General features: G+C 45.7%; 1 protein-coding gene across 1 annotated transcript; it reads right to left on the bottom strand.

Annotated features, from left to right (window-relative positions):
• Positions 1 to 11471: 11471 nt before the first annotated feature.
• Positions 11472 to 13205, bottom strand: LOC144467324 (uncharacterized). Its single transcript, XM_078175710.1, has 3 exons — positions 13021 to 13205; positions 12047 to 12118; positions 11472 to 11953 (listed from the first exon to the last, which is right to left on the bottom strand). The coding sequence occupies exons 1-3, from the start codon at positions 13174 to 13176 to the stop codon at positions 11594 to 11596; spliced, it is 588 nt and encodes a 195-aa protein (XP_078031836.1). The 5' UTR covers positions 13177 to 13205; the 3' UTR covers positions 11472 to 11593.
• Positions 13206 to 14334: the final 1129 nt, after the last annotated feature.

Genomic DNA, 14334 nt, shown 5'->3' with positions numbered 1-14334 from the left:
CACAGCTTTGCAACATTCAAGATCTGAAGGATTCTGTGGAAAGACTGTTAGGTTATCAATTTCAATTCCATACGTCAGAACTAGATCGAGGATATGGTTGAAACAGTGAGTGGGTTCATGTACACCCTGACTGAAGCCAATAGAGTCTAATAATGAGATAAACGCGGTAGCCAGGGAGTCATTATCAACGTCGACATGAATGTTAAAATCGCCTACAATAATAACTTTATCTGATTTAAGAACTAAACTGGATAAAAACTCTGAGAATTCAGATACAAATTCAGAATACGGGCCAGGAGCACGGTACACTATAACAAATAAAAGTGGCTGCGAGGTTTTCCAGGTCGGATGTAAAAGACTAAGAACGAGGCTTTCAAATGAATTATAATCTAGTTTAGGTTTAGGGCTGATTAACAGACTAGAATTAAAAATGGCTGCAACTCCCCCTCCTCGGCCGCTGCCTCGAGGAATGTGGGTATTATTATGACTGGGAGGAGTGGACTCATTTAGACTAACATATTCATCTTGACACAGCCAGGTTTCAGTGAGGCTGAGTAAATCAATATGATTATCTGAAATTAATTCGTTTACTAACACTGCTTTAGACGATAGAGACCTGATATTTAACAGTCCGCATTTAATTCTCCTGTTTTGTCTTTCTGTCACAGAAGAGGTTTTAATTTTTATGAGGTTGTTATGCACAACTCCTCTTTGTTTAATTTTAGATTTAAATAATTTAGGTGGTCGGGGGACAGACACCGTTTGTATAAAACTATGAAAACTATGGCTGGGTAACTAAACTAGAAGCTCAGAGAGGCATTTAGGACTGCAACTCTCTGTCCTGGTCTCAACTCTGGGTTGTCAGGGATTTGATTTACTAATAAAGTTTGCCAGGTTCCTAGAAATGAGAGCAGCTCCATCCAAAGTGGGATGAATGCCGTCTCTCCTAATAAGACCAGGTTTTCCCCAGAAAGTTTGCCAATTATTAACGAAACCCACATCGTTTGCTGGACACCACCTGGACAGCCAGCGATTAAATGATGACATGCGGCTAAACATGTCATCACTGGTCAGATTTGGGAGGGGTCCATAGAAAACTATGGAGTCCGACATCGTTTTTGCATATTCACACACCGAGGCAATATTAATTTTAGTGACCTCCGATTGGCGTAACCGGGTGTCATTGCCGCCGACGTGAATAACAATCTTTATGAATCTACGTTTAGCTTTAGCCAGCAGTTTTAAATTTGACTCAATGTCGCCCGCTCTGGCCCCAGGGATACATTTGACTATGGCCGCTGGTGTTGCTAACTTCACGTTCCTCAGAATAGAGCTGCCAATAACCAGAGTTTTATCCTCAGCGGGTGTGTCGCTGAGTGGGGAAAAGCGGTTGGAAACGTGAACAGGCTGGTGGTGAGCCGTGGGCTTCGGCTTGGAGCTGCGCTTCTCACGAACGGTTACCCAACCTCCCGGCTGAACGGGAGTTACCGGGGGACCGCTAGCAGAGGCTAAGGCTATGCTATGTGGCTCCGCTCCGGCTACAGGGGGCTGGCTAACTACCGCAGCTACTGAATGATTTTCCATGGTGCGGAGCCGCGCTTCTAATTCACTAAGCCTCGCCTCCAACGCAGCAAATAAGCTACACTTCTTACAATTACCACTGTCGCTAAAGGAGGCAGAGGCATAACTGAACATTTGGCACACCGAGCAAGAAAGAGCAGGAGACGCAGAAGCCATCGCTAACTGTTGAGCTAATGTAGCTACCAAGGCTAATAACGTGCAAACAACAGCTAAGAGATTAGCAGGGAAGTCGTAGAAAGGAGGAGAGCTATAAGTGCTTAAACAGAACTAGTGTGGGTTAAGACTTGAAGTAGATGTTAAAGCAACTTAAATGAGGAAAAAGCAGAAAGCAGGCTAGTAGAGTTCGCTAGAGCAGCACAGAAACGCTGTCACAGAAACACCGGAAATGACACAACTCGCTTACTGCAGCACATCAACACGTCTTGTCTCCAATTAAGGACAGATCGACAGAAAAGACATTTTCATTTTAGAGTTAATTTTAAAATTTTACTGCTTGTTTTTAACATTTAACATTTGTTTTTTACGTCGTTAAATGGATTGACATCTCAGTACATTGCGGACCTCATACATGTCTACACTCCCTCAAGAGCATTGAGGTCCGCTGATCAGCTGCGTCTTGTCGTCCCGAAAACCAGACTAAACACTAGGGGCGACCGTGGCTTTTTAGGGGTAGCTCCTAAATTAATGAATGAGTTACCCTCCCACGTCAAAATGGCCCCCACCTAGAAACTTTTAAATCCCGTCTTAAAATTCACTTTTATTCCTTGGCTTTTAATTCATCATGAGAGTTGTGTGGTCTCTGTCCTTGTTTGTCTTTTATAGTTTATAAATCACTGGTTGGTTACCTTGTGTTTTACGTATTTTTAGTGCTTTTATATACTTTTCATTTTACTGTGTTTTTTATTTATGTATTTCTTTATTTATTTAACATTTGATTTTTATTTATCTATCTACTGTGTTTATTTAAATTTGTTGTCCAGCACTTTGGTAACCTTGTTGTTTTTTTTTACAATGTACTATATAAATAAGCAGATTGGATGGGATTACCATATCTTACCTTACCTTACCTTACTTTACCTTACCATATCATATATGACCTTACCTTACCTTACCTTACGTAACCTTATTTTAGCTTACATTGCCTTGCCTAACCCCAACCTTCTCTTATTCTGTCTTTTCGTTTCTTTTCTTTTCTTTTCTTACTTAACCTTATCTTTCTTTACTTTACCTTACCTTAACTTATCTTACCTTACCTTACCATCTTACCTCACCTTACCTTACATTACCTTATCTTAGATTGTGACTGAGCACATTCACCAACACAGATTTCTCCAAATTAATGAAGGCAAATTCAATTTTGTGGAAGCTTTATACAAATAAAACAGGTGCATGCACGTGTTCATCCATCCCAATGTCACATGATCTGAGTATATAAACACCTGTTCTGATTGGCCCCAGAATCCACACCAGAGTCCACACCTGTGCAGCACAATGACGACTATGAAAACTGTGACGACTGGTCCAGACTGAAGAACAGATGGATGGAGCTGAATCCAGAGAACTCCTTGAGGGAAACCTATTTGAGTCAGAACATCAGAAAAGTCTGCAGTCGATCTTTATAGGTAAGCTGTCATCTCAAAGCATGGCGACTGGAAAACCAGGACTGTGATCATTAATTATGTTTATATTGTTTGTATTGTTTATTTGTCTATGAGGCAAATTGTTTGGACACCATTGTCAATTTTATGCAGTGGTGCGCACATAATACATGTCTGTATGCTAATTTTGTGCAATATTTAGACACACATCTGCAATCGTGTGCTATGGGCATCGTGCAGTTCAATCTAGCACTTTACTATTTGGTGCAATTTTGAGCAATGTGCAATATAACAAGTACTTAAACAAGCAGACACTTTAGCACTTGACACTCTTGCACTTGACACTTTAGCACTCGTCGCATTAACTAGCAATCAGGCACTTTATAAATTGATATCTACTATACAGCAGCTCCTGCTCACCGCTGAGTTTTTTTTTCAATTTCTTTTCATTTAACCTTCTTATTTTGAGTTTTCTTTCAGTTAGCTAGCTAGCACTTATGTTCTGTTTTGTTATGGAGACGAAGACCACTCTCCTTATAGCGGTCTTTCTCCCATTTTGCTATGGATACGATCGTGTGCGGGGACCCGGCGCCCCGCCGTGCCTCCATTGTTTACACCTGGGACCAGCTGTTAGCGCTGCGTCACACCGTGGTGCGGCCCGAGGAGAGGCACGACATTCCCGGCGAGCTGCAGAGATGGAAACGGGGATGTCGCGCCGGAGTGCAGCGCCGACACCGGAGGAGACAGTACAAACCTGTCCTCCCGTCCGTCGTCATGGGGAACGTAAGATCGCTCCCCAACAAGATGGATGAGCTGTCGGCGCTGACTCGCCATGAGAGGGAGTCCCGGCAGAACAGCGTGCTGGTGTTTACCGAGACATGGCTGAACGTGGAAGTACCGGACACGATCGCCGCGCTGGACGGATTCCAGCTCATCAGACACGATAGGACAGTGGACAGCGGTAAGAGGAAAGGGGGCTGGCTGTGTTTGTGAATGATAGATGGTGTAACTCTGGGCACATCACTATCAAGGAACAGCATTGCTGCAGGGACATTGAGCTGCTGGCTGTTGACATGAGACCATATTATCTACCCAGGGAGTTTTCTCATGTCATTATGGTAGCAGTGTATGTCCCCCCGTCTGCTAAAGCTGAGTCTGCTTGTGACGTTCTCCACTCTGTTACAAGTAGGCTGCAAACACAGCACCCTCAGGCCCTCCTTCTGATCTCTGGGGACTTCAACCACACCTGTCCATCCACCACCCTGCCCACCTTCGCCCAGTATGTTTCCTGCCACACCAGAGACAATAAAACACTGGATTTATTTTATGCCAACACCAAGGAGGCATACCACTCACCCCCCCTGCCCCCCCTGGGAAGAGCTGATCACAACCTGGTTCATCTTCTGCCTGTCTACAGACCTCTGGTGCAGAGAGAACCAGCAACCACCCGCACTGTGAAGAGGTGGTCTGAGGAGGCCGAGGAGGCCCTGAAAGACTGCTTCGAGACCACTGTGTGGGAGGTACTCAGTGATTCCCATGGAGAGGACATTGACAGTATGACATCATGCATTACGGATTATATTAACTTCTGTGTGGAAAGCATCGTACCCACCAGGACTGTATGCTGCTTCTCCAACACCAGACCCAGGTTTACTCCAGAGTTAAAAGCTCTCCTGAAGGTGAAGCGGAGACCTTTTAACTCTGGAAACAAGGAGGAGCTGAAGGCCGTGCAGAAGGAGCTACGGAGAAACATCAGGTGAGGAAAGGAAGGATATAAAAAGAACATGGAGGAACAGCTGCAGCAGAGCAACGTCAGCAGAGTCTGGAGAGGTCTGAAAACCATCTCAGGACACAAACAGCCAGACTCCCAGGCCAGAGGTGACCAGCAGTGGGTGAATGATCTGAATCTGTTCTTCAATAGATTTGATCAGTCTGCCCCTCCCCTGGCCCAGACATCACGGCTGCAACCCCCCTCATCCTCACCTTCACCTTCCCCCCCACCTACACTCCTGGCACACTGCTTCGACACCTCCCCCACCCCCGCTCCCCTGGACATCTCACCACTCCCCACTCCTCCCCCCACCTCATCACCCCCACCCCCCAGCACACAGCCCCCCTGCTCCAGCTTGTCCTTCACTATCTGTCAGGTGAGAGATCAGCTGAGAAGGATAAAGACGAGGAAGGCTGTGGGTCCAGACGGCATCAGCTCCAGGCTCCTGAAGTCCTGCGCAGACCAACTGTGCGGGATAGTTGAAACCATCTTCAACCTGAGCCTGAGGCTGGGGAGAGTACCACAGCTGTGGAAGACATCCTGCGTGGTACCTGTGCCCAAGACTCTGCACCCCAAGGACTTCAGCAGCTTCAGACCGGTGGCATTAACATCACACCTCATGAAGACTCTGGAGCGCCTGGTTCTGTCTCGTCTCCGCCCTGCAGTAGGCCCTTCAATGGACCCACTGCAGTTTGCCTACCAGCCTGGCATTGGGGTGGACGACGCCATCATCTTCCTCCTGCATAGAGCTCTTTCTCACCTGGAGAAACCCGGAAGCTCTGTGAGAATCATGTTCTTTGATTTCTCCAGCGCTTTCAACACCATACAGCCTGCGCTTCTGAGGGACAAACTGGAGCACATAGGGGTGGCTAATCACCTCACATCCTGGATCCTGGACTACCTCATGGACCGGCCGCAGTATGTCAGGACCCAGGATTGTGTATCGGACTTGGTTGTCTGCAGTACGGGCACCCTACAGGGGACAGTGCCGGCACCGTTCCTCTTCACCCTCTACACTGCAGACTTTTCATACCACACCCCCACCTGTCATCTGCAGAAGTTCTCTGACGACTCTGCCATAGTCGGCCTCATCACAGATGGGGACGACAGGGAGTACAGAGAACTGAACCAGGACTGGTGCCTGAGGAACCACCTTCAGATCAACGCGGGGAAAACCAAAGAGCTGATGGTGGATTTCCGCAGACGCAGACTCCTCCCCCCAACACCGGTGAACATCCAGGGAAAGGACATTGAGATGGTGACATTTTATAAATACCTGGGTGTTCATCTTAACAATAAACTGGACTGGACTAATCACATAACAGCACTGTACAGGAAAGGCCAAAGCAGACTCTACCTGCTGAGGCGGCTCAGGTCTTTTGGAGTGCAGGGGGTGCTCCTGAAGACCTTCTTTGACACTGTGGTGGCATAAGCCATCTTTTACGGAGTGGTCTGCTGGGGCAGCAGCGTCTCGGCTGCAGATAGGAAGAGACTGGACAAGCTGATCAAGAAGGCCAGCTCTGTCCTGGGATGCTCTCTGGACTCTGTGCAGGTGGTGGGAGAAAGGAGGATGACAGTCAAGCTGTCGTTTCTGAGGACTAATGACTCCCACCCCATGCAGGAGGAGATAAAAGCTCTGGAGAGCTCCTTCAGCGATAGACTGATTCACCCAAAGTGTGTGAAGGAACGCTATCGCAGGTCCTTCCTGCCTGCTGCTGTAACGCTACATAACCAGCACTACTCACAGTAAACTGCACCATGGACACTTTAGGGACACTATGGACACTTTAGGGACACTTTATGGACACTATGGACACTTTATGGACACCACAGCTGTCTGCTGTTTTGCACATACAATCACTTCTACTAGATGTGCTCCCTTTATCCACTGCTCATTTTTCATTCACTGCTGCTCATTATTATCCACTTCCTATTATTTTCATTATTATTATTGTTATTGTTATTGTTATTTATCGCCGACTCTTGGATTTTTGTACTTATTTGCATGCCTAGTTATTTAAGTTTTTTAAGTCTAATTTTGAAATCTTTAATCTGACTCTTTTTCCTTGACTGCTGTAACACTGGAATTTCTTAATTGTGGGATCAATAAAGGTGTATCTTATCTTATCTAAAGATTTCTATGATCTCCCAACTCTTGGTCTGCTGTGTCTCTGTGTATGTTATTTTGCTTGTCTTACTCTGTTTTACGATTATTTTCTTATTGTTGGCATTGTTGCCTTCTCTGTGTTTAACATCAACCTGCCATGGGACTAGAGATGGAAATTAGCCGCCTGGCTATAATCTCATGTATTTAAGTAATTGTTTATTAATACATATTGTCCCACTTAAAAAAAATAAATAAAAAGTAATCAAATCAAAAATCTGTTTCCTATGGCAAAGGGATGGGGCTTAAGTTTTTACTTCCTCCCACTGCTTTTCATTATTCATCATTCATTTATTCATTTTCTCTACCTGCTTATTCTGTTACGGGTTGCGGGGGGCAGAGCCTATCCCAGCTGACACTGGGTGAGAGGCAGGGTTCACCCTGGACAGATCACCAGACTATCACAGGACTGACACATAGAGACAGACAACCATTCACACTCACATTCACACCTACGGACAATTTAGAGTCACCAATTAACCTGCATGTCTTTGGACTGTGGAAGGAAGCTGGAGCACCTGGAGGAAACCCACGCTGACACAGGGAGAACATGTCAGAGCACCTGGAGGAAACCCATGCTGACACAGTGAGAACATGTGGGAGCACCTGGAGGAAACCCACGCTGACACAGTGAGAACATGTCGGAGCACCTGGAGGAAACCCACGCTGACACAGTGAGAACATGTCGGAGCACCTGGAGGAAACCCACTCTGACACAGGGAGAACATGTGGAAGCACCCGGACGAAACCCACGCTGACATGGGGAGAACATGTCAGAGCACCTGGAGGAAACCCACGCTGACACATGGAGAACATGTTAGAGCACCTGGAGGAAACCCACGCTGACACAGGGAGAACATGTGGGAGCACCTGGAGGAAACCCACGCTGACACAGGGAGAACATGTCGGAGCACCCGGAGGAAACCCACGCTGACACAGGGAGAACATGTCGGAGCACCTGGAGGAAACCCACGCTGACACAGGGAGAACATGTCGGAGCACCCGGAGGAAACCCACGCTGACACAGGGAGAACATGTCAGAGCACCCGGAGGAAACCCACGCTGACATGGGGAGAACATGTCAGAGCACCTGGAGGAAACCCACGCTGACACAGGGAGAACATGTCGGAGCACCTGGAGGAACCCACGCTGACACAGGGAGAACATGTCAGAGCACCTGGAGGAAACCCACGCTGACACAGAGAGAACATGTCGGAACACCCGGAGGAAACCCACGCTGACACAGGGAGAACATGTCGGAGCACCCGGAGGAAACCCACGCTGACACAGGGAGAACATGTCAGAGCACCCGGAGGAAACCCACGCTGACATGGGGAGAACATGTCAGAGCACCTGGAGGAAACCCACGCTGACACAGGGAGAACATGTCGGAGCACCTGGAGGAACCCACGCTGACACAGGGAGAACATGTCAGAGCACCTGGAGGAAACCCACGCTGACACAGAGAGAACATGTCGGAACACCCGGAGGAAACCCACGCTGACACAGGGAGAACATGTCGGAGCACCCGGAGGAAACCCACGCTGACATGGGGAGAACATGTCAGAGCACCTGGAGGAAACCCACACTGACACAGGGAGAACATGTCAGAGCACCTGGAGGAAACCCACACTGACACAGGGAGAACATGTGGGAGCACCTGGAGGAAACCCATGCTGACACAGGGAGAACATGTTGGAGCACCTGGAGGAAACCCACGCTGACACAGGGAGAACATGTCGGAGCACCTGGAGGAAACCCACGCTGACACAGGGAGAACATGTGGGAGCACCTGGAGGAAACCCACGCTGACACAGGGAGAACATGTCGGAGCACCTGGAGGAACCCACGCTGACACAGGGAGAACATGTCAGAGCACCTGGAGGAAACCCACGCTGACACGGGGAGAACATGTCGGAGCACCTGGAGGAAACCCACGCTGACACGGGGAGAACATGTCAGAGCACCTGGAGGAAACCCACGCTGACACAGGGAGAACATGTCGGAGCACCTGGAGGAACCCACGCTGACACAGAGAGAACATGTCAGAGCACCTGGAGAAAACCCACGCTGACACAGAGAGAACATGTCGGAACACCCAGAGGAAACCCACGCTGACACAGGGAGAACATGTCGGAGCACCCGGAGGAAACCCACGCTGACATGGGGAGAACATGTCAGAGCACCTGGAGGAAACCCACGCTGACACAGGGAGAACATGTGGGAGCACCTGGAGGAAACCCACGCTGCCACGGGGAGAATATGTCAGAGCACCTGGAGGAAACCCACACTGACACAGGGAGAACATGTCGGAGCACCCGGAGGAAACCCACGCTGACATGGGGAGAACATGTCAGAGCACCTGGAGGAAACCCACGCTGACACAGGGAGAACATGTGGGAGCACCTGGAGGAAACCCACGCTGCCACGGGGAGAATATGTCAGAGCACCTGGAGGAAACCCACACTGACACAGGGAGAACATGTGGGAGCACCTGGAGGAAACCCACGCTGACACAGGGAGAACATGTTGGAGCACCTGGAGGAAACCCACGCTGACATGGGGAGAACATGTCAGAGCACCTGGAGGAAACCCACGCTGACACAGGGAGAACATGTCAGAGCACCTGGAGGAAACCCACGCTGACACAGGGAGAACATGTTGGAACACCTGGAGGAAACCCACGCTGACATGGGGAGAATATGTCAGAGCACCTGGAGGAAACCCACACTGACACAGGGAGAACATGTCAGAGCACCTGGAGGAAACCCACACTGACACAGGGAGAACATGTAGGAGCACCTGGAGGAAACCCACACTGACACAGGGAGAACATGTGGGAGCACCTGGAGGAAACCCACACTGACACAGGGAGAACATGTCGGAGCACCTGGAGGAAACCCACACAGACACAGGGAGAACATGTCAGAGCACCTGGAGGAAACCCACGCTAACACAGGGAGAACATGTGGGAGCACCTGGAGGAAACCCACGCTGACACAGGGAGAACACGTTGGAGCACCTGGAGGAAACCCACGCTGACACAGGGAGAACATGTCAGAGCACCTGGAGGAAACCCACGCTGACACAGGGAGAACATGTCAGAGCACCTGGACGAAACCCACGCTGACACAGGGAGAACATGTCAGAGCACCTGGAGGAAACCCACGCTGACACGGGGAGAACATGTCAGAGCACCCGGAGGAAACCTACGCTGACACAGGGAGAACATGTCAGCAAAACGTCAACAAAACAGCCCCTGAAGTTACTTTCACCTACATGTACGGAAATTTGTCGGCACATGTAACGTCCCAATACGTACAAAAAAGTATCTTGGACCCATGCTCCAAATCCGACAGGAAATCAGCCATTTTTAATTTACCATGCCACTTTTGTGCATTTTTTAGGCCATTTCCAGGGGTCATACTTTAACAAACTCTTTCTACAGATTTGATCTGATCATCTTCAACTTTTGTTTTTAACATCTTCAGACCTTCTACATCAAAAGTTTTTAAAAGCTTGACTTTTTATCCACCCATGTGACCGTGGAGAAGTGTCAAACTTCCATGTTGCGCCAAACTTCCATGTTTTGCCACCAAACAGCAAGTAGTTTGTAACTCCAGAATATACATGATCCAATCTGCCCCAAACTTCACGTGTTTGATGAGACTCCAATCCTGAATACGACTACATTCACATTAGGTGTCATGGCGACCGCACCACCTACTAGAAACAGGAAGTATATCTTTTCAAAAACTTATCTTTTGATTTGCCTGAAATTAAAGTTTTGGGTAGCACTTTATATTAAGGTACTGTAATAAGCATTAATTAATGCTTAATAAGCACAAATTAACAGTTAATGAGCACTTATATAAGATTCTTATTAATATTAATAAGACTAAGTGTTTATTACAGCATAACTGACAGTTATTCTTGCTTATTGCATTATAAGCACTTAATAGAAACTTTGGTAACAGTTTATAAATCTATACTAAATATTAATAAGATGTCTATTTACATCAATTATAATATATAAGGATTAATTATAGAATAATAACCACATTTATTACTGGTTTATAAGACACTATAAGACCTTATAAGATGAAATTAATAAGGTGTTTCTTAAACATTAAATGTTGATAAATTATTAACATGCACTTATTAACAGCTCATAATGCGTCTTTGCAGCTACTGGATCTAAAGTGGGAACAGTGTTTTGTTGACATTCATAAACTCTTTATTATGCACTCACTGAAGTTAATAATTCTATTAATTATGCACCTATTTCAACATCCAGATATCAAGACTTCAGCCTACCAATGGTGGTGAAAACACAACATAAGGACATATTTCCTTTTCATATTGATTTTTAATGCAACCACTATTGTCAAAAACAGGAAAAAAGGATTGGAAACCCTAATAGTTGAGTTCTAAAAAAAATGACAGATCTGAGTTCATTTGGCTTTTTCAAAAGTTTTGTTACTTAGATTGACTGTTCGTGAATACAGTGTTCCACAAAGCTCCCTGTAACCCATCAGTTTTCTGAACGTGAGTGACAAAAGTCTCAACATCGGCCAGGCCAAAGGTGGCCAGGTCAGTGATGTCTTCAGGCCAGTTGCTTAGGTCAAACATGGTGGCAGCGGCCTTTAAGACACCCTCATCAAGGTTGCCAAACAACATAGTGAGGTTGTTACAGAAGACATTGATTAGTTTATCTTTCACTTTGTGGAAGTCATCATCACCCACTTGTTTCCTGTTGAGTTTTACACCAGAGAAGGTGTTTCCAGGAAGAGGTCCCACTTCATCCAGGAACTGCTTCAGATGCTGACCTGGGACTGTCTGAAATACAGAAGAAAAAAACTTTCACTGTCACGATTGCTAAACATACACCGTAGCATATTAATTCCTCTCTAGGGAGTTTATTTTGTTTACCTGCATGGCTACAAGAGCCAGGGTCGGCTTCTGCAGTCCATCTGACACCATCTGCCATGTCAGCCCTTCCCTCTGAAAGAGAAGGCTCAGAATTAAACCCATAAACACATTTAATCTAACTTTCCTTGTTTTTAATCCACAGCCTATTACTGAATTACTCTCACAATGGTTTCACAAGAGTGATAATAAAACACTCACACACTGAGCCTGATACAAACTTCAATTACCAAAATGTATGAAATCCTCCTTTAACCTTACTGACAGAGAGGAATGAAGTCAGGCTATGGCGTTAGCAAATCAGCAGGAGTTAGCATGAACATGACGCAGCCTATATCCATTAGCCTGCTCAACATAACACACAGCTCATCGATGCTCCTAACACATTCACTCTGCTCACCCTGCTTCACACATTTACTGTCATTTTTGTATCTCAACCATCTTCACACACATTTCACTCACTTTAACTCACACAGAACGTCATTAGTGATGCACTTAACGTTAGCTACCGAAGCTATTTCTAGCTGCACCCTCCAAGAGCTGCGACACACACACACACGCACACACGCTCTCTTAATCGCTGTCAAAGTCAATGTCCTATGAGTGTCACAGTTACACACTAAGGTTCTGCTAACACATACTACTGCTATGTGTCTGTTCATTATACTCAACTTACCTGTAGGAAACTTAGAAACATGACTGGCTGCTAGTTCAAGCGTGACCTTCATCTCTGTAGCTAAAGTTGCTAGCCTAATTATTACTGACTGAATGAACCGAGTACACCTGTTCTGATTAACTGTACCGTCATTGTCATAAACATCAAAATTTAGAACACACAGTCACATGTTATAACTTTGAAAGGCCATCATGTACATGATTAGCTGAGTTGCTAGTGTTAGCTATCACAAAGAACTAGAACCAGCTAAAAATCAACAAGCTAACGTTAGCCTATAGCCTACTTTAACAAACTAACTTACCACAGGGGCAGAAACAGATGAAACATCGTCTTCAGAGTCCCAAAGCCAAGTGTCACATCCTGCTCCAACTGGAGCGGAACTGGAGGGGCTAGTATCAGTTGTTTCAACCATCTCAGCATTGCTAGGTCCAGTGCTCTGATGTGGAGTGGCGAGCATAGCTGGTGAGTGGCACCCAGCGTGACCATCATGCAGTGAGTTGAGATAATATCCCAGGATGCATTTTGCAGAGTTTGGCAATAGCCTTTACTAGTTCTCAACTTTCTGTTAAACGATTAATAGTAATGTCAAAATTATGTCTAGATGTGATGACTTTACAAATAACACGAATTTCAAAACATACTTGACATGGTTCGTTCTGAAGAGGTAACACTTAAAATAGCCGATTAGATGCATTATGGGCTGTATCAATAGAGAAATTACTGCAGGCAACAGCGGAGAGAGGGAGAGGGTGGACCCAAGAAGGGGTTCCGTGTGTATGTGTGTGTGTGTGTGTGTGTGTGTGCATGCGCGCACCTGTGGAGCCAGATCAGGTGCAGCAAAAGCCACTGTATTTTTGCTGTTCATAAGTTTTTATTTAAATTATTCAAGCGACAAAAGCGATGTTCAGATACCCATACGTAATGACGTTGTAAGTAACATCCATTTCCATATTGCTTTGACTTTTTTTTGCTGTCCTGGAATTGTCCCAGACATGTTTGTGAACCAGTAGCAATTTTAATAGTCCCCGGGACATCGGGACACCGTTAGTTTCGAGCCCTGAGAGCATATTAATAATTTATTAGCCTTTATACAACACTGTTCCCACTTTAGATCTGGTAGCTGCAAATATTCATGATTAACTATCAATAACACCTTATTAATTTAATCTGATAGGGGCTTATAGTGTCTTACAAACCAGTAATAAATGTGGTTATTATTCTATAATTAACCCTTATAAATCATAATTAATGTAAATAGACATCTTATTAATTTTTAGGATAGCTTTATAAACTGTTATCAAGTTTCTATTAAGTGCTTATAATGCTCCTCTATGCAATAATAACTGTAATTTTATGCTATAATTAACTCTTATATAGTCTTTTTAATGGTAATAAACATCTTATACATCTGTCTTATAAGTGCTCATTGCTTATTAAGCATTAATCAATCAATCAGTTTCAATCAATTTTATTTATAAAGCCCAATATCACAAATCACAATTTGCCTCACAGGGCTTTACAGCATACGACATCCCTCTGTCCTTCCCTCACAGCGGATAATTAATTAACGCTTATTACAGTACCTTAATATAAAGTGTTACCAAGCTTTGAAGCA

The sequence above is a fragment of the Epinephelus lanceolatus genome, chromosome 16, assembly GCF_041903045.1.
Source record: "Epinephelus lanceolatus isolate andai-2023 chromosome 16, ASM4190304v1, whole genome shotgun sequence".
In the NCBI taxonomy this organism is placed as follows: domain Eukaryota; kingdom Metazoa; phylum Chordata; class Actinopteri; order Perciformes; family Serranidae; genus Epinephelus; species Epinephelus lanceolatus.
Note: the sequence above shows the minus strand (reverse complement) of the source record. Positions and strands in the feature narration are given on the sequence as shown.